The sequence below is a fragment of the Oreochromis niloticus genome, linkage group LG20, assembly GCF_001858045.2.
Source record: "Oreochromis niloticus isolate F11D_XX linkage group LG20, O_niloticus_UMD_NMBU, whole genome shotgun sequence".
Classification (NCBI taxonomy): domain Eukaryota; kingdom Metazoa; phylum Chordata; class Actinopteri; order Cichliformes; family Cichlidae; genus Oreochromis; species Oreochromis niloticus.
Window position 1 is genome coordinate 31309702 of NC_031984.2, and position 24613 is coordinate 31334314.

Sequence of the window (24613 nt, forward strand, 5' to 3'; positions counted from 1 at the left end):
AAAATACTTCCTCGTGAGATAAAATTATTGCACCCTGCCTTGTGCAATTCCAATTTCTTTCTCAGCAGTGGTGTGAAATTTTAACAGTGTGTAAATGGGCAATAACTGCCAACAAATGTTACCTGAGGAATGACTGAATGTCACTTGTATTCTGTACTGGACACAAATGTCCTTGCTGCTTTCCTACAGAGCAGTTTTTTAACTCCAAGTCAGTTCTGCTGATCAATATTTTCCAAAGACCGTAAGATCCCTCAGACCTGAGAGATAGATTTTTGTCTCTTCAGCCACTTTCACAGCTCTACAAGTGGCAGGATAAAGTCAAAGCTAAAAGGCTTATGGTAAAAAACAACAAAAACAGTGCAGCAGTCACTCATTTCTACACTCTGTGTGTGTGTGTGTGTGTGTGTGTGTGTGTGTGTGTGTGTGTGTGAGAGAGAGAGAGAGAGAGAGAGAGAGAGAGAGAGAGAGCAAACCCAAAAGCACACTAAAATCGCAACTTTAATGGAGAGTTGGCAAACTTGCTGTTGTTGTTTATCCCTTTATGCACTTGATAAAAGCACAGAGTGTGAAATGGGGTGCCCTAGATTTTTAAAACCATACAACAGCAAAACCTGCACATTGAGGTACTTCAAATATGTCATCCATCACCGGCCACTAGAGTTCTTGAGAAAATGACCATTTGGGTCTACAAAATTCCTGCACTGAAATACCAAATGGAGTTTGTAAGGAGAGATATTGCTGTAACATACTTGTTTCTTAGTTTTTTATATATTTGACACAATGAAATATTTCTGATCAGCAAAAAATATTAAACCAACACAGCCTGACTTTAACTGTGATTAATCATCTTTGATGGAAAGCTGAGTTCAGTTTCACTAGCTACATCCAGGCCTGATTACTGGCAGACTTGCTGAATTAAGAAATCACTGTCTGACACAGTGAAGGAGTCTAAAAGATCTTAAAAATCAACTCATCTGGATCAAAAGAAACTAAAGAAAACGTCACTTCGATCAGTCTGGATAGGGTTACAAAGTCATTTCTAAGGTTTGGGGGGCTCCAGTAAATGACACAGAAAGCCTTTATCCATAAACTGAGAAAACTTGAAACACTGGTAAAGCTCCCCAGGAGTGGTCGGTCTGCCAAAATTACTCCAAGGGTGCATCAGTGACTCATCCAGGAGGTCACATAAGAACCCAGAACAACATTTAGATATATGCTGGCCTCACTTGTGTCAGCTAAGCTCAAAGTTCATGATTGAACAATAATTAAGAAACTGGGCAAAAATGACATCCATGTGAGAGGTCCAAGGCAAAACCAATGAAAAAGACTAATTTCACATTCACCAAAAATCCATTGTGATGATGGGAACATGTTTTGTATTCATATAAAGAACGCCCTGAGCAAAGGTGGTTATCCCACCTGGACATTTGTTGTCCGGGAAGCTGGGAAACCCTTAGTGATCCCTTATGTGTCAGGAGTATGGGAACAGCTGAGATGTATTTTCTCTAAACACTCTAAACACTCTGTGGCTTTCAAACCCAAAAACACACTGCACCAAAAAATTTCCACCCCATGGATCCGGTCCCACGGCACAAACAGAGTAATGTAGTGTGCGCTATTAAGTGCCAGGAGGTTGCCATGCCATTATACATCGGGGAAGCCAAACAACCTCTGGCTACGCAGATGGCACAACACAGAAGAGCTATCTCGTCAGGCCAGGACTCTGCAGTCTATTTACACCTACAGGCCAGTAAACACTCTTTCAATGATGAGGATGTACACATCCTGGACAGGGAGGAAGGCTGATTTGAGCGGGGAGTCAAGGAGGCCATTTGACTCCCCGCAAAAAGGGAAAGACCATCTCTGAATCGAGGAGGGGGCCTAAGGGTACATCTGTCACCATCTTAAAATGCTGTGATTGCAGCCATTCCCCAACTCTCTGTGAATGGTACTCATGGCCACTGATGAATGGTCTTTGGTCATTGATTGTTATCAGTGGTCATACCATTTTGGATACTAATGATCAAGAAACAGACCTCACAGCCCATTGTTTGGCAGTGGTGCCAGTTTCAGTCCTTATGCAAATGTACTGTTTAAAAGGTTGGGGGAGCCTCCAGTCAGCTGAGAATGATAAAGGCTACCTCAACACTAACACGTTTTCATTTTAAAACGCATCGTTTTCTCTCCATTTTGGCCTCCCGTCGACAATGAGGCGGAATGTTCGCTCAACGAAAATGCAGCGTTTTGAAAACACTCTCGAAAATGCATAAATTTGAAAATGGTGCTTTCACGTCGCAGTCTGTACAGCGAAAACGGAGGCTTTTTGAAAACAACGACACATTTTAGTCATGTGATGCAGTCAAGTGACCAATTAAACCAAGATAGCGGAGGGCATTATACAGCAGTTGTTTTGTTTGCTCTCAATTTTGACAGCCCCATTAAAGATTAATATCAGTTTGTACATGCTCCAGATAGCTTTTCTTCAAATTCTTTTGCAACTTTGTACTTTTGTGTTACTTGCAGCAGCAACTCCACCTCATTGTTAGTCCATTTAAACAACTCGGTGCTTTTCCTCGACATTTTGCCGCAACGTTTCAAAGAGCCGGAAAGTAAATAAACAGCAGACAGAAATGAGGCAGGGCGAATCGTCTTGCGTTTCACGCATGCGCAGCACTGGAATGTAAGCGTTTTCAGCCGTTTCAGTGTGGACGCACAACTCTGTGAAAACGACTGAAAACGATAGAGTGGACGCGGAGCGTTTTCAGATGAAAACGCCATTTTCAAATTTATACGGGCTAGTGTGAACGTAGCCAAAGTCACTTGGATGAGTGACAAAACATTTCTCACACTGAAAATGCTACGTCCAGATGAACAGAACCACCTTTTTGGGAAACTCAATTGAATATAATAAGAACAATTACAGAGACCTCAGGAAAGATCTACAGAGAACTGTAGATTTACATGAGTTGGGCGCATGACTCCATTTCTCAATAACTGCAGAGTCTAAGTTTAAACAATTGTACATAAGTACAAGTGTTCAGGTTTGTAACTGCTTTGCAAAGCTCTGTATGAAGACCAAAGCTTTCACCCTTAGATGAGAGAAAATTGATTAGGATGTTTAGAAACGACCCACTAATCACCAAGGCTCAAGCCTGTCATGAACTGGAAACTGCTGAAGACCAGTGTCACTGTCCACAGTGAAACACATTTTTCATCACCATTGACTGAGATGGTGCCAACATTGAAAATTTCAGTCTTGACTGAACTCTTATAGCTCCCCATATGGACAAACCAAATGCCTTCTGTTGAAAAGCTTATTGTCAGACAAGTCAAAGATTGAGCTACTTGGCCACAGTGACAAGAGGTACACTCAAAGGAATAAAGGTAATGCTTTCATACCTAAGAACCGTGTCATACCTGCCAAGCATAGCAGTGTTAGTGTCATGCTCTGGGACTACCACCATGCTTTTGCTACCAGTGGTACAGGTACTGTATATTGCCCACAGTGGAAGGAATAATGAACAAGGAGGACTATCTCAAAATATTTCAACTTCAACTCAAATAAACAGCTAGATAGTGGAAACTTGGACACAGTTAGGTGTTCCAACAGGACAATGATCCCAAACACACATTAAAACTGGTTTTAGAATGAAAACAGCAGGCTGACATGAAACTTATGGAATGGTCTCTACAAAGCCTCATTACAAACCCTATTAGAATTTTCTGGAGTCCATCCCAGGAAATAACTAATTTAAATTAACTCTACCAAAAGTGGTCAAATATTCAGCCAGAATTATGCCAGACTCTTGTTGATCACTAGGAAAAGCATCCGGTTGAGGTTCAACCAGATGCTGATGTAGAGATATAGAGGGAAAAATGAGGAGTTATTAATTTTAAATACTTTATTTATATACAACAATATATATTTATTTCTATATTATTTCTGTATATTTATTTGCTGTTTTAATGTTCAGCATCGGATTCTGTAGATCGCATGTTTGTGGTGACTGTCCTGTGAGTATCAGGTATCTCTGGGAAAAAAGTCAGTTGTTCATGAGCTCAGAAACACAGGCCGAGTATATTAAAATATGAATTGAAAAACAAGTATGTGATATGATTAATTGTCAATATCAACAAGTGGTATTAAAATATGGATGAAAACTGAAGGTGGAATTTTGGCAAAACAGCACCTGCACCTGTTCAACTTGGTTCGCCTGTTCACCTGTTTTATTAGACCGGACATGGTCAGAGCTGCCATCCCCGCTTACTCATTGTCACAGCTTTCCTTATTAATGTGTTTTTCATACTTCTTCTTTTCTGCATCATGCATGATGGGCAGGGTGGTTTGCAAGATAATACTAGCTGTGTTTCTGGTCTGAAAGTGGTAAAAGCAGACCAGCAGTAGTTTGCCTCACACTCTGGTCTCCCCTCAGTTTACCGTCAAAGACCAGCAGTTTATCCACAATGTACATGCGCAAAGCACCAGAAAAAAAACTGCTGGCCTCTCAGCTTGCCCAGCTTCTGTCATTGTAAACAGGAGATAGACACACTCTCATAGACAGACAACTATACTTTGAGACTGAAGCAAGAACAGCTTTCAGCAACAATACCAAACAGTAACACAAGATGGCAGTGATCTAAAGGTTGGGTGCACATATTAATTGACAGTTAAGGAGCTTCATGACAACGCTGTCTGAGACTAAAAGGAGAGAGATCAGCCTAACGGAGCACCACTGGCAAGAAGTCATGTATTTCTCTACAGCTTTAAGGTAAAGGTCAGTATATGCTAACACAAACATGCTAACAGTTTAACATCTGCATGATGTATTTCCTACCCATCACGTAGATTTTGGTTCCTCTTACGAAGGGCGTGGCTCCATACCGCGGTGTGGGCATAGATGTCATTGGGTGCCATTGGTCCTTCTCTGCATCATACACCCTAACCAGGGCCTGTGGTGTTGTGTCTGCACCCATGCCCCCCAGTGCATACACTTTTCCATCTGCAGAGAGAAAAGAGAAGCAAAGAGCTTATTAACAGCTTTTTAAAGGATCTCATTACGCTCTATTCTTAGTGCAACAGTGTGGTCAGTATATTTGTTCTCAGCCTTGTTAAGCTAATGTGCAGTGAACTGAGAAAAAAACGCTGCCAACAGCTCTCCGAAGAGCCAAGAGCTGCACTCTTTCATCTCTCCATTTCTGCTCTACCTGTCATGATGGCTATCCGTCTCATCCGTCTACAGTTATCCAAACAATCTGCAATATCTATATCAAAAAAACAACTTTTTTCCCACAAGGACACACACAAACACTCCTGAATGCTGCAGTGTCATTAGTATATACAGAAAGGCAAGGGGGAAAGAGAGGGAAAGTGCTGAGCCAGCAAAGAAGGTGCTCCTGGTGATATACTGCAGGAGAAGGGGAAGAAAGGAAGAGGGAAGAGAAAAGAGAACAAAACGTAACAGAACAGAACTGATGAGAGACGGAGATTAACAGCCCATTAGTGCTCTAAGAAGTCGTGACAACTTAAATGTGGAGAAAGAGAGGGGGACAAGACTACAGGGAACAGTGCAACTCAGTGAGCCAAGCAGATGACGAACCAATGAAGCTGTGACTTAAACTGTGAAGAATAGAGCAATAATAAATCTGTCACTCAGAATGCTATCCTCACACAGTTCAACACTTAGGACTGACTAAATCCAATTTTACTATTGCACATGGAATAAGTGTTGCAGCAAGAACACTGTCATTGTGCATATCATGTGGCGCTCTAAAAACTAAAACTGACATTTACTTTAAATTTTTGAAGCAACACTTTTACACTTAAAAATATTGAGTAGATTGGAAACCAGTAAAATCTGTTCAATATACTTGATCAATTGAATAACTAAAGCTTAAACATATTAAGTTGAAAAGAATTTTAGTTGTTACACAAACATGAAAAAATTGAGTAAATAACACTGACATGCTTGGTCAATGTAACTGAAATATAGATGCTCAGTTAATCCAAAATTTTGTTCCATTTACTTAATATTGTAAACTGAACGTAATCAAAATTGTACTTAATATTAAATATGGTAAATGGCCTGGATTTGTATAGCGCTTTACTTAGTCCCTATGGACCCCAAAGCGCTTTACACTACATTCAGTCATCCACCCATTCACACACCGGTGATGGCAAGGCACATTGTAGCCACAGCTGCCCTGGGGCGCACTGACAGCGGCGAGGCTGCCAGACACTGGCACCACCGGGCCCTCTGACCACCACCAGCAGGCAGTAGGCAACCAAGACTGTGGGTGCCGGGGCTCGAACCAGCAACCTTCCGATTACAAGACAAACTCTTGAGCCACGATCGCCCCCTAACATTCAAATACGAATGTTATTGTATTTCACTGGTAGTCTGAGTCTAAAAAAGCAAACAAACTATTTAGTTGTGTGTTTCATAATACATGTATGAAAAATGACCACATGTTAAACATTTTTCCAAATGAAAATTTAATTTTCATAAACATGGCAATAACTCGAAATAAACAAGCACTAAAAAGACAAGAGCCTTTTCCCTTTTAGCTCAAAGCCTTATACTTGAAGGATAAATGACAAACCAGGAGAGCAAACACAAAAGCTCAGAGTATTTAAAAAACAAAATGAACAAAACAATGAAAAAGGCTCATGGTACTCAGTTACTCTACGTTATCGTGTTTTACTTACACTTTTCAGTTGTAGTTTCTGACAATAAATAATATTGATTTGAATAATTAATGATTTTAGTACAAGATACTGATGAGTATAGATACCTATTTCTCAAATATTTTGATTCAATTTTAAACAAAAATATTAAGTACATGCAAAGACGGTATTCCATGAACCACATACTGAATTTTTTGTCTGAGATAAATGTAAATAAATACCTTAATTTAACACAAACACATACGTTAACATTTTAGACATTTATTTCAACTTATCAAACTCAAATAATTACTAAAAGGATATTCATAGATTTTATCAGGTTCATCTAACTTATATTTATAGTGATATTTACTAAGCCTCTGAATTACTTTTTAGAGTGAAAACTGGAGGATATATATATATATATATATATATATATATGTGTGTGTATTCAACAGAGAGCAGGACTTACTAATCCACAGGCTGACTTCACAACCCTTAGATCTAAACATAAACACATGATATGTCACATGGAAGAACTTTTTCACACTCATAAAAAGAAGAAGAAAAAAAACACACACACAACAAATGACAAGACAACACAGGAACAAAAATACAAATAGCACGCAACTCCCCCAAAGGGCAAGCGCTGTACTAAAGCTTTGATCATGCTGGCATCAGCCTGTTATTGTTTCATTGTGACGTCGCAGTGCGTCGTATTGAAAAAATGAAACGTGTGTTTTACGGCTCTCTCCATACCATTTAATATTAAATATTACTTTGAGCTTGGGGCCTTACAATGAAGGTCAAGGTCAAATGCTTTCCCAACCTGGGTACTGGGGTACCTGGGTAAAACCTGTCCCAGAAGGTATACTATATTGTTGTAAAGTTTGAAGACGATTCATAAAAATATTACATTTTTACTTTTTTTTTTTTTTTAAATCGCTGAAATATAATAGTAAAGGCAAAAATACATAAAAATGTACACTGCACATATCTAATCAGCCAATTACATGGCACCAACCCCCAGGCCACATAGAACTCAACTTGCCTCCTTTAAGCATGTAAAAATGGTCAAGATGACCTGTTGAAGTTGAAAAACCGAGCAGATAAATGGGAAAGAATAGTAATTTTATTGACTTTGAGCATCAGAAGACCATACAGGGTGCAGTTTCTGTCAGCTAAGAACATCTGCTATCTGCTATTCACACATGCTCACCAAAATAGAACATTGAGAAAACTTTGCCTGGTCTAATGAGTCTGTTTGCTGCAACACTCATTTTGTTGCAAAGAACATGAAAGCATGGATACATCCTGCTTTTTATCAGCAGTTCAGGCTGATGGTGGTGTAATGTTGTGGGGAATAGTACCTTAGTACCAATTAAGTCTCATAAAGTGAAGCCACAGGCTACCTGTGTAATGTTACTGACCATGTCTCTTTATGTCCATAGTGTACCCATCTTTAGATTGCTGTTTCCAACAGGATTTTGAGCCATGTCCCAAGGCACAGATCATCTCAAACTGGTTTCTTAAACATGAAAATGAGTTCCCTATACTGATCAATAGACAATCAAACTATCACCAGATCTCAATCCAACAGAGCACCTTTGTGATGTGGTAGGACAGGAGATTGGCATCGTGGATGCGCAACTGATGAATCTGCAACAATTGTTTGATGCTATCATGTCAATTTGGTCCAAAATCTCTGAGGTTTATTTCCAGCACCTTGTTGAATCTATGCCATGAAGATGGAACACCAAGACATTCCCCAGCAGATATAATCTCTCCAGCAAGTCCTGGGTGTGCCTTGAGGCCTGCCTAGGCATGCTTTTGATGGCCAGGCCTTGGCCCATTGGGCCCAGCTGGGCCCAGCCTGGGAAAAGGAATGTGGGTCTGTCCTCCTTAGGCCCACCTCCCACAGGAGGGGCTGTAGGGGTTCGGTGTTTAGTGGGGTTGATGGTAGTCAGAGGTGAAGGTCCTGGCCATCCGATCGATGGCTACCAAATAGACTTTTGGTAGTCTCCATTGCATTCCATGATTATAACTTGATACATAATTAATATACTAATAATAATTATAATTTTGTCATGACTTGAACTGTTGACTTTTATACACAAATAAACAAAAACAAGAAGGAAAAAGGGGGAAAAAACGAAATGAGAGACATATGTGGAAAAAATTTTGCACTTACACTGGGACCATTATTCAGATGGGGATAATGCTCTTCTACTGCCTGGGTGTTTGGTACACACGGGCCACAACTGAGAACAAGAAGTCTGTGCAGAGGGTAAATTAACACTTCCAAAAAACTCACTGGCTGCCCCCTGCCACCCCTGGAAGCCATTTCCTGTCTCAGGAAAACCAGGGCCACCACAGGTGACGCCTTGCACCCCGCCCACCACCTGTTACCACCTGTTACCTGCTGCCCTCTGGTCGGCACCTCAGGTCAATCAGGTCCCACACCTCCAGCCTCACAAACAGCTTCTTCCCCTGGGCCACTCACACTGTCAACAAACACTATCCCCACACCTCACCCCTGCCTCACCAATCTGCGCCATGGTCTGAGTAACCCTCATCACTCAGGCCACTCACACACAGACTCTGTACTCAGACCAAGTCTTTTCTTTGCACTACCTCCGAGCACTTTGCTCTCCATTGTGTGCCTTTCTAGTGTTTTGTACATATTCCCCTAGACTTCCTCTAGTTATTTATTCCTGATTTGTTTACTATTTATTTTTATTTTTTTTTACTCCTGCACAGTTGGTGTGGAGTACCCCTAACTTCATTATATATGTACAATGACAAAAAAGAGATATTCTATTCTATTCTATTCTATTCTATTTACCTACTTCTATGTACCTACTGCAGAGCCCTGTAAAGCACTTTAAAACTTAAAAAGTATTGCTTTGTTCCAATCAATGAAGAAGACAGGTTAATGAAAATCGCACTAGAAGAGCTTCAGAGCTGTCATTCTACATGTCTGTCAGTGTTCACAACATGAGGTGTAATTTCCACACTGTCAAAACATAAAGGTTCACCAAATGAAGGATAGCAAGGACAAGGAAACGATTAAGTGAATAACAATCTCCAGGAAATGAAGGCTCCTGTGTTTAAGTTTGTGTGCATGTGAGTGCATGTGCTGGATCCTGAATACCCTTTCTTTTTCTACTAAGTGCTGACACCTCACAGCCTACAATGACAGACAGATGCACACTTCAGAGTGAACAATGTGAAAACATAACCAACCTTCAAAGCATAACTAGTGTTGGTTTCACTTTGTGAGGGTGCGCCTGTGCCTGCGTGTGTGATCACGGCAAAACTCAGTGCTGTTATCAGAAAGACTGGAACATTAGCTAACTACATGCAGAAAATAAATGTAGATTAGATTTTAAGGTGAACTGTGGCCTCAATGACGACTTTCTAAATCCTAAAATGATATTCTATAAAACAGAAAAGAAAAACAAATAAAAAGAATATTGACAGGATGTTGAATTTGTGATCATTTCTGTGTGCGGCTGTCAAAGGTAAAATAGAAAAGATAACACAGGGAGAAATAACAATCATGCAGGTGTATGTGTTAGTGTCTGTAAGGGAGCAAAGAATTTTACATGCAGGATGTGTGTAAAGTAATTCAACAGTGCACAAAGAAAATACCTGTCAAACATTCTGTCAGGCTAAATTACTTTTACTTGAGCTTTAACACTTTGCCGCAGCAGCATGATAAGACTTTCCTTGTACAATGAAATCAGAACCTATTTTCCCTGAGATTAAATCTGGGGAAAATCATTAAACATGCACAGAGGAGAGCCTGGATGTGTAAAAATTCCCTTTAAACATGCTCTCTGGGGATGGTTTGGTTTTATCAGACAATAAATCAAAGATGCTGTATGCTGCCAGGGTTTCACAGCAAATACACCAAATGGGAAAAGACAAAAGATGAAACCACTCTTGAACTATTTTGTATAAATTAGTAGTACTCTGCATTACCTACATTTGAAGTCTTGATTTATCAGGGTAAAAACCAAATGCACTAATGCACTAGGCCCTAATGCAACAATACAAAGTTTCAACCAACTGATTCAGTAATTTAACTTACAGCCACTTTAAAGGTGGTATAACTGATAAATCACAGTTCAAAAGAAATCACTAGTGTGGAAAATTCAAATTGGATGAATTAAGTGGCAAGACTAAAAGTCAAGCACTGAGACAAAAAGCTCAATGCTCTGCACTACACTGAAGCAATGTGTGTTTCCACAGGAACTTTCCCCCAAGGAACAAAAACCTTTTGAGGAACTTTCTTCCTGTGTTTTTAACCAGAAGATCCTGCCCCCAACTTAAGACAGAGGAGTTGTACTTTCGGAAAGAAACTTTGAATGTGGGGCTTAAACGCTCACTGACGATACAAGTCTACTAGCAGTTTTGATAGGACTGTTTAACGCATAATTTTTTAAACCTGCAGCCAAACACATGTCACATATGGCAGACAATTTAAATGGAGAATCCCAAGATAATTTACAGATCTAGGACTAAAGTCAGACCTTTGATTCTGCTGTGGCAGCACAAATCATGATGCACTGGTACAAAAGATAACTATGCAGACGACTGTATATAACTGCAAATGAAATGCATGAAAATAAATCTGATCTCTTCACCTGATTTCTAAAGCCAGTGTTGAATAAACTGTACTTAGTTGTTCATAGAACTACAAACACTGTACTCCTATATAAACTCTCAACCCATCCAACCACCCTGAGAAGGACATTTATGATCTTTTTGTTGTCACTACCCAAAGCCTGTAGGAAAACAGTGAGAATAGAAAGATAACGAGTGACAGTGAGAGCTTGAAAAGAAGGCCACTGGACTTCTTTAGGTTTTTAACACATTTCACTTCTTCAATTTTAGAACAACTGCTGGGAAGTCCCAGTAATGAACCTCTAGCAGGGGCTGTTCTTTTGGAAGTGGCCCTAAGAGACTGATCATGAGCCACGGTGTGGGAAAAAAATTACACTCCTGTCACTGACAGGTCTAACCTCTGTGAGAAATTGCCCCACCCAACCATCATGTGAACTATTGAGTTTACCTGAGACAAGATGATAGTGGCAGTTCAAATGCCTGAAAAGGGATCTCATGTCCGTTCACTTTTACTTCTCTCGCAGACCATCTGTCTTCTCAGTCCAAAATGTAAACACTGGCAAAAAATCGTGACAGAGTGTCCTTTCTCCTTTAAATGCATGCCTACATCTAAGTCTTGTTCTGTTGGGGTGGCTCTCCTATGTTGTGTCATTTGTTTGTGGAGAGGGCTTACAGAGAGGTACTGAGTGGTATATAAAATTCTTGTGATGCGTGAATCCCACCAGGGATGGCATGTGTGCTCTTGTCTTCTGGCCCAGCTGTACTCAAATTGTGCCCTCTAATTAAGGAAACTGTGGTCTATTCTCTGACCGTCACCCCTGGAGACTCCATGGCAACTGCAGCGTACCCTACACACAGTTTTTTATGGGGTGGCTGTTTGGCAGGTTGATGCTTGGCGAGCAAAATCTGTCACCACTCAAAGCCAGAACAATGAGTCATTACCTGAAGCAATCATCAAACGCAATGACGTACACAAGTGCAAATATGCCAGTGATGGCAGACATGACACACCAAAGATGTATGCGAGTTATTGCATTTATGTTTTTTATCCTTCTCTTTTGTAATGTACTCAGTGTGCTGCTCTGATTCCTCTTCAGCACAGCATCTTTCATCACTCTCTGTCTGTGTCCCTCTCTTGTTGATCTCCTGCTGCCTGTCCCTCATCATTATTTTCCTTTGCGTTTTTTGCTCTTCGCACTGCAACTTTCACTTTACTTTCATCATTTTCCATCGCCTTTCTTGTCCTCTCATTCGCTTTAATTGACTGTTTCATCCGTCCCCTCTTGCCCTCCCTTTTTCTCCTCTTGCCTATCATTTTATCCTTTTATCATTCACCCTCATCTATTTTTTTCCCATTACTCCTTATCCATTTGCATCCCCCACTAATGCAGCGTTCAGCCCTGGTATTGGATGCGCTGCCATCATGATAGCACAGAAGGAACGAAATTATAGAAAATATGCAACCATTATACGATTCCTTAAATGCTTTTTTTTTTAAACCACCCATAATCACGCTATCATCAGCATGGAGAAAATGGGGTTTGGCTTTGAAGGTTTTTTTTCCTTGCATGAAAACATGTTTCTGGATTGAAAAAACAAAAAACTTTACTTCCTTCCTTTCTTATGTTTTCAGCATGGATGCCAAACTGTGAAACAGACACTGTAGTGTAGTGCTTTCATTTCATGTTTTTTTTTCTTGGTTGACTACACTGAAAACAACACAACCTTTAAAGTACCCTATATATGGATAGTCCTCCGCAGTGTCTACTATCAAACTGTTTTATAATATCAAAACATAGTAACAAGATATGGTGAAAACTGAGTTCTGCAAACAGGTAAAACTCCATTAACCACCAAAGATAATTGTATCACTTTTCCATGCACTCTGTAATTGAAAACTCAGTTCAGTTTGACTTATGAATTTAATTTGTTCTGTGCCATAAACAGGACATCAACAGAGCCATTAATAATAATTTATAATGGAGACATAAGTTAAACTTTTTCAGGGCTGTGAGTTGAAAACAGATTACAATGTGGAAAGCATTTTCTACACTGACAGCAAACCCTATACCATTCAATTTCTCAAATGCAGCAGAGCCAAAAATATAGATATTTTCCATCACATTATCTCTGTTAATGTTGCTGATCTGACTTGCAAACAGAAGCTCCTTTCAGCTGCTTCCTTATTCACAAGTGGTTGCCACAGCAGATTTGTACACCCTTCCTGATGCAAGCCTCCTGGGGATTTGCGTTTTCTCTCTGGTCTCAATCCAGGGATCTTTTATGTGATAGACAAATGTATTAGCCACTACACTACAGAGCCACCATCTGCTATGTTCCTATCTTCTAGCATGATGTCACTCACCATAGTTATGCAAATCATGGCATCCTGCAAGGCTTCCAAAGTTACAGAAAGAAAAAGAAAAGGGAAAATAGTCAAGATCTCTTACTGAGATTTAAGAATACCTGATTTGTTCTAAAGCTTCTCTACATCAAACCAGTTAACAATGAAAACTTAGTTCTCCAGTCTTCTTTATCACTTGTAACTGTCATGTTTTGCATGTCTTTCTCTAATACAGGATTGGTTGCGACTCAGGAGGTAGAACATAGAAGAGGTCATCTGCTAATTGGAAAATTGGTGATTCAGTCTATTTGACTAAATAAACTTGTGTAAGATACTGAACCACAAGTTTCTCCTGATAAACTCCTCAGAAAGTGTCTGTTAAATAAAAAAACACTTAGTGTTTGGGTGAATGAGACCGTTGCATAGTGTTCAAGAAAACCAAGAATTTCTTTCTTTCTACACAGCAAAAACTCCAGTGTTAAATTAACACTACAGAGTGTTTATATGTGTCCACACTGTTGAGTGTTAAATGAACACTTTTGACAGTGTTGTATTTTTAAAAGTAACCTAGTCAGTTTTCAAGATTTACAATGAATAAAACTGAGCAGTGCTGATTTTCTGAACACTGGAAAATAACTCAAAATGTTAGAAATATTCCAGTGTTAGAAAATCAGCACTGCTCTGTTTTATTCATTGTAAATCTTGAAAACTGACTAGGTTACTTTTAAAAATACAACACTGTCAAAAGTGTTCATTTAACACTCAACAGTGTGGACACATATAAACACTCTGTAGTGTTAATTTAACACTGGAGTTTTTGCTGTGTATCAGGAATTAATTTGATTTCCCATTCAATAATCCTGTCCATTCACATGGTTTAGTCCAGTTATTGGTTTACATCATCCAGCTTTGCTTTTTCTAAAGATGAATAAAGTACATTTTCTCTACATCTTTGTCTCTGAAACTTTTGTTTACTGATAACCTATTGGCCTCTCTAGTTCCAGTGAGGTTGGTAGAAGTTATATAACCTAAGCAATGATAAAACATCAGGCAAGCTCTCCTCTCTTTAAAAGCTCCCTAAATCCAGACTCAGTCTGGATTAAAGACACTTAATGCCGGAGAAAAAAAAAAGATGTCGGTGACGTTAAAAGGAAAAGGCCGAGCAAACAAAAGCAAAAAGCAGAAGACCAGAATGCATTTACGTGCTACTAATCTGCTTTGACAAATAGATTGTGGGGAAAGTGTTGTTATTGCCTGAGCCTCTGATGCTTTTATTTTCTCTTTTTACACCACCCTCCCCACGCTGCATGGAAATGCAATACCAAACCACTGCAGTATGCCTTTTGTTTTCACTTACAGTGGCAGCAAGTCCAATCTTGTGAATGATGTCAGCACTGACTCTTTTCAGTCTTTCACCATAACTAAAATCTCTGCTACGCTCTCTTTTTCATTTGCACCCATCACTGCTTCTGTTTAGCTAACATTGGGCTTATTGTCACTGTTCTCTGTAGTTTAATTACACTGGTCTGCTTGATGGCTGCCAGCAAGAAGAATGGCAACCATACTGTGTGACATGCTGTGAACACCTGTCTGAATATCAACCAATTTAATGGTTGTTATTACTTGATTTCCCTGAAATAGATATAGCCATCACCTCGTTTTGTGTGATCATACCATGTTACTGCGAGAGTTTTATTGGGGATAGCGTTTCTACTTCAACACAGAAACCCAAAGTTTCCACGTAAGGATGCTTGAGGTGCAGTGTTTATACAAAGAAGACAGCACACATCAGACTACGAGTAGTTAAAAAAGCGTGCCTAAAAGTCATATCTGTGAAAGATCTTAACAGGCAATCAATAGGATTCACATCATGTTCTCAATGATGGTCAAAGGGTAGCAGGTGAGTGTTCCAAGAGGACATCCTGAGTATCTTTGCACCTGGGTTCAGTGTAAAATAGAAATAGCTTTAGGGTTATTTTGCAGATACATTTCACAAATATATTAAATTAATCATCTCCACGCCCTCGTTCTCTTTTCCTCCTCCCTGGCACCTCAACATTCAGCATCTTTTGTGCACTATTCCTGCTCTGCCCATATCCAAATAATCTCAGCCTTGCCTCTCTAACTTTGTCTCCAACTGCTCAACCTGAGCTATCTGTCTGATGTACTCTCTCCTCCACTCTGGTCACTACCAATGAAAATCTTAGCATCTTCATTTCTGCCACCTTCAGCTCCAACTCCTGTCTTTTCATCACTGCCATCATCATCAAACCAAACATCAAAGCAGGTTTCACTAACATTTGTAAATCTTCCCTTTCACTCTCACTGCTGTCCTTCTGTTAGATGTCTCCATCCAATCCACCCCTGCTTCCACTCTCTTCTTCACCTATCTTGTTTGCAGCTGTTGATGGCCGACCCTACGTATTTTACCTCATCTACTTTTACTATTTCTGTTCTTTGCATGTTCCCCTTTCCATTTGTCTGACATGAATTCTGTCTCGTTTCTTTCATCCTTTTTCCCTCCACCTCTTCAGGCTCTCTTCCATCTGCTCCCTGCTCTCACTACAGATTACTGCAAACATCAACAGCCACAGAGACTCCTGTCTGTCTTTATCTGTCTACCTGCTCATCGCCACTGAAAACAAAAAGGGGCTCAGAGCCCAACCGCACACGTCACCACTAATCCTGCTGTCCTCGTACATTTCCTGGACCAGTTCAGGTGCTTCTCTGCCCCTCCTGACTTTCTCATGCACGGTACCACAGTTCCTCTCTTGGCACCCGATCAGATGCTTCTTCAATATCCACAAAAACACAAATAGCGTCTCTATACTTCTCCATCAACACTTTCAAAGCAATCATCGAATCTGCGGTGCTTTTCTCAACATGAAGTCATACTGCTGCTCACTGATCATCACGTCTCTCCTTAACCTAACTTTAACAACTCTGTCCCATATCTTCATGGTATAGCTCATCAACTTTATCCCTCTCTTCACTCGCCATGATTGTGTTAAACATGCTGTTCAGAAAGTCCACTGCTCTCTCCTCTAAACATCTCCATATCTCCACAGAAGTGTCATCCGGCAGTATGTAAATCTCATTCTTGATCTTCTGTGCCCAAGACTTTACACTGATGCAGCCGCTTCCCTTTTAAACAGGCCTGGGACTGGCACTAGAAGTCCACTGGCTTGTGGCTCCCAGTGGCTGTTATAACGCACACAAATACATTAAATTTAAAACTCCTTAAATGCATTTAAATCTAAACATGAATCTAAATCTAACCATGTAGTAACTACTCAGATTTCGTCATCAAAAAATGTTTTTTAAACCTAGTCTCGTTCACCCTGCTTCGAAAAGATGTTTACAGTTTGCATTGCACGTTTCACTTCTCCATTTGGAAGGAATCCCATTTCAGAAGTCTCATGCTGTACAAGAGAACATTCAAGCAGACATGAACAGGGAGCTGACAGGCTAATAAAGAAGAAGGTGGAGAGTTGCAGTAATAATATCATCATTAATATCATCATTAACTTCAATAACCATAAGTGTTTATGGTCATTTCAAAAAGTATAGAAGGACTGCTAACTAAAATAGTGCTTACAGGAGTACATATCACCTGGAGGTCCTCAACGACTCAACACTATAGTCCAAAGGTACTTAACTACCATCCTCAAAAGCTATGTGATAAAAGCCTGGCAGCTTATTCTGCTGCTTTGATGCATTAATGAGGGCATCCCCCATTTAAAGGCATCTAAAGGACACTGGACTCGTCCTGTGAGTACTCATCAGTAGCAGATGAATCAGCCTTTCTTCTCTTCCTTCACTCTTCGTTTCTTCCCGTTTTGTTTTACACAATGTTACATGAATAATTCTTCCCTTCTTTTCTCTTTCTTACCTTCCACATTAGAAGGGATGGGATATTATCGAGATGGTGCCGGGGTGTGTATTAAGCATTGTTATTGTGTTCACACAGAAAGAGATCCATCACCCAATATTCAGATATTATGCACATATTTAATTGCTGTTATCAGTTCCTATCAGTCACATACAATCAGGAGGTAAAATTCTCCATGTATGAGGTCATATTCACCTCATTCAGTGGAGGTCCTTTTTGCCATACTAATGCTCATAATAATGAGCAGTGTGCTTCTGGGTTAAAGAGCAACAAAAATCCACATTTGGAGGGTGGAGAGGTCACAGTCACTTAGTCCAAACAACTGTGGCACACACATTCGGTTTGAGTTTTGAGTTTCAGCATTTCTCTTGTTTTCACCGGATGCTTTGGTTAGGCTTAAAAAATAATAAGTTAAAAGAAACTAACCCTTTGGTTTAGGCACCAAAAGTACGTGATTAGGTTTTAATGTCCAGAACAAAGCTTCATTTGCTGGCTAACTTCACATTATTTGTCACACATTGCACATACAATTTATCACACTACTAGTCAAAGTCATCACTGATTACAGTGGACATCAGGCTACTTAGATTTTGGTAAAGGACACATTCATTTTGTATTCTGTAATTTGGATTTTAAACTAAATAACTGAGATGTGATCAAAGTGTAAGGGGTTTGATAAATGTATCACATTACCTTTTTAGGAATTACAGGAATTATTTTTATACTCATCCAACCCCCAATTTTCAGTTGGCTCAAAAGCAGCTTACAGTGATTAATACCATTTTCATTGAATTTGTTGTTCCCTGGCACACATATTTTTGCAAATACCAAAATGGTGATTCAAGGGTTGGTATGAAACTGAGTGCCCCACAGAAACATGCTGCCAGACTTATCAGCTAACACAGCCGCAGACTGACACACACTCACATGGAGTGGTCAATATTAAAGCCATATATTGCAACAGTCACAGTGCCCTCTTTAGTGAAGCTAAGAGACGATCAATAGTCTGGTCAAAATGTCCACCTGAGGAAGAAAAGGATCAAAGTGCATTTACTGGATTCAAAGACTCAGTTGATTGTGGAGAAAAGCAGCATAAATAGCATTGGCACAAAAGAAACGGGTTCAGCCTGCTGAGTTCACATTCACACTGGAGGCAGAACAGAGTGGAAAGCTGCTTCCTTTGAGTCGACCGTGTTAATGGAGAGAACACAGACCTGCGGGAACAGTTTAAGTGTTGAGTTTATTTTCCCTACACACAGCAGGTGGACTTCACAGAAACAGATTGCAGAGGCGCACAATGGACGACATATAGCACAACCATAAATATAACCTCCAAGGTTATATTTATAAGGGGATTTTTTTTTTGTTAACATATGCACTTCAAAAACATGACTTGTTAGATTTCTCAAGATTGAATTGTAGCAGGAAACAAGAGAACAATGCATCACTCTGTCGCTTATAATGACAGCTTGAATGATTGCAAATTGTTTCTCTTTGAATGTTTACCTTAAAATGAAAAAGGGCAGTTGGAGACCAACAAATCATCCAATTAACACAAATTATATCTTTCAAAATATGGACTTTTTATCAATGAATGCATTTATCTGGTGTAGTTACAGGTTACAATGAAATTATTATTTACACCAAACAATGAAGTGCTGTGATAACCTTTAAAAAACCTTACATATTGCCAGTTGTGTAATGCGCACAGCGCAGTCAGATGAGAATAAAATACACCTGTGTGACGTTTGTGCATGACCGTGTTTGCTGTGCAGTGTTAGCCTGACTGTGATCTGCCTCTCATTGCACAACCATCAAAGTCTAGTTTGATGTCTGATGTTGAAATACAGAGCACAGGGGGTAGATGTATGTCCATCAGCAATAAGCTGTAATATGCTGCAGGTCACCTCAGAAACAGTTCACTAACATAAAGGAAGCTGGAATTGAGGTAAACAGCTGCAGAGTCATTGCAGAGATTCATTAACATAATGCTGACTTTTATTGATTTTGGGGGTAGGGGCAGTTGCGGTTTTGTGTTGCATTTGTGAGGACTGAGATATATAATTTAACTATGTGATATAGGTCCTTACTTTAACACAATAAATGTGTGTTTTGGCTTTGGATGAGGATTGGGGTTTATTTAATAGTCCATCATCAGCAAGGTTAAATCCACCAGGTCAACAGCAGACCACTAAAGAGCAAGGTTACGCTGCATTTTAGCTACATTTTAGACAAGTGTGCTTTCAGAAACTACAGAAACTCTTACATCAAGTCATGCATTTGTACTTTCATTATAAGATTTGTTTGTGGGCATGCCATATAGGCGATATGAAAACACATGAAATTCTCTGTTGACCCATCCAACCCACCTCAGCCTCTGCCCTACAGAGTCTCTGTGGTTCTGTAACTATGACACTCACTTCCTCCATTGCTCCTGGTATAATAATTTTGAAGCACAATTGTGGGTTATAATACATCGCATGCAGAATTGTACATCATAGGAGGCCAGTCTGTTCGAGACTCAGAGACAACACCGTGAAGCTAAGATGATGAATCTAAAACTGTTCTGCTCAAGACTGCATCGCTGATGAGAACTCAGTGAATCGCATAAGTTAACGGGGGGTTTTGTTTTGGAGGAGATATTAAAGGCAAACACTGCTGATGCTCACAGCATTACAAAGTACAACTACTCACCAGTAACATGTGATCAGTCTTACACTTGTAACACATGCTGTTTGGATTCTTGGCTGTCATTCTTCATAAATGGAAATAAATATTTTCATCATTAACAGTTGTTTTGTATTTAAATTCTTCAGGTTCTGTAACAGAAAATGAATAATGAAATTGAAATTCTGTACATGAGCAGAATATTAATGTTGATTTATTCATCTCATAAACCAAAGCATATTTCTCTTGCGATTGTGCAGTGGCAACTTTTGAGAGTAATAGTCGCAACAATCTGGACCTTTGTCTGTGATTCTCGCAGTGGAATTACTTTTATAATTACACAGCAGCTGGTTCAGTATTATTATTTGCTACATAGACCCTGTAGTTCCAAAGACACAAAGCCAAAACTAGATGTGTTGCCTTGTTAGAAAGTGACCACAGGTCAGAGTGTGGGAGAACACTGAAGGTTTGGTGTGAGCAACTTCCAAAAATAGACCAGCCTGCTGATACAGATAGTTTCATCTTAGCTTCCACTAACAGAACCTGGGAGACCACATCAGTCACCTTCCACTACTAGGGGGCAGAATCAATAGAAATGCAGTTTTAATCAGTCCTTATTCAACAGAGAAGTTCCCCAATGAATAAAAAAAACCCAGCATCAACAGTTCAGCAAATCCCCAACATCTGAATGTGAATTAGAAGCATTTTAACTGGGAAGTTATTTAAGTTAAAAAATGGCTTATCAACTATGAGTGTAAATACAACACTGTTTTGTATGTACTAGGATATATAAGGAATATTATGCTAACTATAACAACTGTATACAGCAAATAAATAAATTCTTGAAATTTCTATCTTGTTTTAGGGATATTTGTAATTCACCTTCCTCTGACAGCTGCATCCAACTTCAATCTGTCTTTTGAGTCTCAGAGAAACACGATTTAAAAAATGAATTAATAGTTTAGCAGAGAGCAGATGCAATAAGTTACTAAGATAGAAACTCAGAGGGGCAAATTACAGCAATTTCAAACTTGACTTATTAGGCACCATATTTCGAGGAATGGTTTCCCAGAATACTTAAGGTTGGCTCAAAAATTTTAGCATTTTTCAGTGACTTATCATTTAATTACAGGATTTAACCTGCATCAGTACTCCTATATATCTAATCTCATCCCAATTGTGGGGTCATGTTAGATTTAATGTCAGTAAAAGAGTAATTTGTGGACTACACTAATAATGGATTGCATTTATATAGTGCTTTTTGAGACCCTCAAAGCACTTTACAATTCCACTATTCATTCACACACTGGTGGAGGCAAGCTACAGTTGTAGCCACAGCTGCCCTGGGGCAGACTGACAGAAGCGAGGCTGCCATATCGGCCCATCACCAGTAGGTGGTAGGTGAAATGTCTTGCCCAAGGACACAACGACCAAGACACATAGAGGTGGGGATCGAAACGGCAACCTTCCGGTTACAAGATTAGCTTCCCAAACCCCTGAACCACGGTCGCCCCACAACCTACCAGCTCTAAATCAGTAACTGAAGAACCTTTTGTTAATAATTAAGTCTACTGGGCCTGTGCTACACAGAGTCATCTTGGAGGGTATATATACATACTGTACATATATATATATATATGTATATATATATACACACATACACACATATATACATATATACATATGTATATAGTTACTGTGCCTGCTTTTGTACCACACTGTTAAAACAATGCACCACATGAAAAGAAATGAAGTCTATTAAATTACAGGTTATTGATCTCCGTATGTATAAACCCAACACAGATTTGATCTCACATAATCAAACACACTCAGTCATTTTTTCACAGATAATTTGTTTGAATATTTTTTTTACTCAAAGTCTAACACTTGCTACCATTTTTTAACTTTTCACAGTTTTAGATCTCTAAAATTCGTCTCCATGATATATAATGCACTGTACTATATAAATGACACAGAAATCCATAGACACTAAATTGCACTTATGTTTATTTTATAATACTTTCAAGGATTTTGATGCTATTAGTCCTACTTGCTCTGACCACTACTGTGTAATGATGGATAAAGGTGGTTCAGGCATGCCAGTTCTTATTTAGTGTCATGCTCTCACACTGCCCGAAAAAAAGTCTCAAAGCCTTTCGTTTATTTAAAAAAAAAGAGGTTTTACTACATAAAGGGTTCAGTTTGAACACCATGCATTTCCACATCCCAGCATCAATCCTGGCCTATAACAGGGTGCAAAAGACAGCCAGTATGGTTAGATTAATGAACGCATAATTCATGACTGAACTTATCTCCAGGTGAGTCCGTTACACAACAGAGGAACTCCATCACAGCTGTCTATTGATTTTTATTTTACTTCAATCAAAAGTACAGAACAGGCATATTTTTCTCAATTTACATACATGTATCATTATGTACTGCTACCTCACTAATAATTAAAATGACTCACAAAATATGGCAAATAAAGTAGCCTGGTAACAAACACATTTTATGTTTTTGCTATGAGCTGCCTAACTTAGTCAGATGATCGATATACATTACCTGAAAATTATGTTCAGTTTTGGAAATCAGTAACTAAAAACAAAAAATCCAGCTAATTTGGGCTAACACACATGCATTATTATTTTTCTCCTTAATTACACCGCAGCACCTCTCTCTCTCTGGGCTTTAAAAAAAATCTGCTGACCCAAATTATTAATGCTGCTCAAAAAACTTTCTGAAAAACTCATGTATTTAGTCTATTTATACAGCTGCACCTGCACCCTAAAATTAAAGCTGGCTCTGGAAACAAGAGGTCAAGAGCCTTTCCCTCTTAGTGCCATTTCGCTCAGCTGACATTTAAAAACCTTGTTGAAATAAATGAATCAGATTACAGCACTGCACCTGCTAGCACTCCAAAAATAGTCACTGTGCCACTAAGGAAGGGATTGGAAATCATAATTGCAGTATCTGCCTGTGGCACGAGGCTCATTAAGTCAGGTTCCCATATAACCATTCTGGTTATATGGGAACCTGGCAGCACCAAGCCTGTGTGGTTTTTACACTTCAGACTGTGATTTAGGAAATCAGACACTCAGGAAATTAGCTTTTGATCTGAAGACCAGTCCAAAAAAAAGTCAATTTTAGTTCAGTGTGAGACAAAGTAGAGATCATATAAGATGTGACAGGAGTCAAAGAGTCCGAGCATGGAAAGGCTATGTAAATCATTGCCACTGTGACAAAGAAACTGCAGCAGCTACCAAAGGAACCGTACCTGAAGTTTTGTAATTACTTGGTTTAGAGGCACTCTTTTTGCCTGATTGGAGTTCATTTTTATGTTGGTACTTTTTACAGATTAGCAGGCTAAGCAATCACACACACACACACACGGTGCTGCAATCACATTCACTTTGGCTCTCAAGGCTCTAGCATCACCAGAGGGACTTAATTGAGTTTAGGAGCGCCTCAACACTACCGTTGCAGTTCTTTCTTTTTAAATGGACTGTAAAATTATTGCAATCAATTGAAAATGTCATCAGTAAATGGCAGGAACCTTTAGTATTGGATAGAAGAGTGTAATCATTCTGTCACCTCTGTTTTCAAGTGGCCATGATGTAAAACTCATTGGATGTTCAATATCCAATAATTACGTCAGCTGCAGAAAGTTGCCTAATGATCTGATGCTGCACTCCTCTAATAATGACATAAGCCCCTACTGAATAATTTCCATTTCCTTTTTCAAAGGCTTCTTCGTGTCTGCTTAAAGGCAGAGTTAATGTTAGTGTTAGGGTCATTCACAGAATGTATATAAAAGATAGACAGAGTCACTGTGATGTCCACTGTTAGTTTCTGCATCCAAAGTAATGAAAAAGTAAAGTGTTATCAGCTAACACTACCAAGTTTGGTTAGTAAGATACAGACATAAACTTTGTACAGGTGTAATACAAGTTAGAGCAAAGTAATACGCTAATAATACTCTAATAAAACTCAGTACGGGGTACATAACTGTAACAGAAAGTAGGCTGAAAATTCCATTAAAAATGCCCCACAGGACATCAAAAGCACAAATGCAGTTGAGAGATTTAGCTCAATAAATTGCATTATTACTCAGTTTATGAGGCTAAACTGAGGCTAAACAGAAACAGGCTACAGTTGCCTGTAAGTACACATGCTAGTCAAAGCAGCCACACCCCAAACTCTAAACACTAACCAAATTCAAATGGATGAGTCAAAAAATGTTCCCCCAGCATACATTTACAAAGTGCAAACTATCAGTAAAGATCAAAGCCATTTTTTGACCAATTTGTAAAACTGCCTTAGATTGACTTGTTTATACATTTAATTTGTATATGTGCTTTTTTTTTTTTTTTGCTGCTGTTACAACCAGATTTCCCCTTGTGGGACAATTAAAGGA

General features: G+C 39.2%; 1 protein-coding gene across 3 annotated transcripts in view; it reads right to left on the reverse strand.

Annotated features, from left to right (window-relative positions):
• The window catches only part of klhdc8b (kelch domain containing 8B), a 226527-nt gene that overhangs the window by 68448 nt on the left and 133466 nt on the right, over positions 1-24613 (reverse strand). For all 3 annotated transcript variants that reach the window (XM_005477951.4, XM_019350175.2, XM_025901802.1), the window contains one exon: positions 4836-5000. In XM_005477951.4, coding sequence (XP_005478008.1) covers positions 4836-5000 — 165 coding nt within the window. The remainder of the gene's footprint in view (positions 1-4835; positions 5001-24613) is intronic.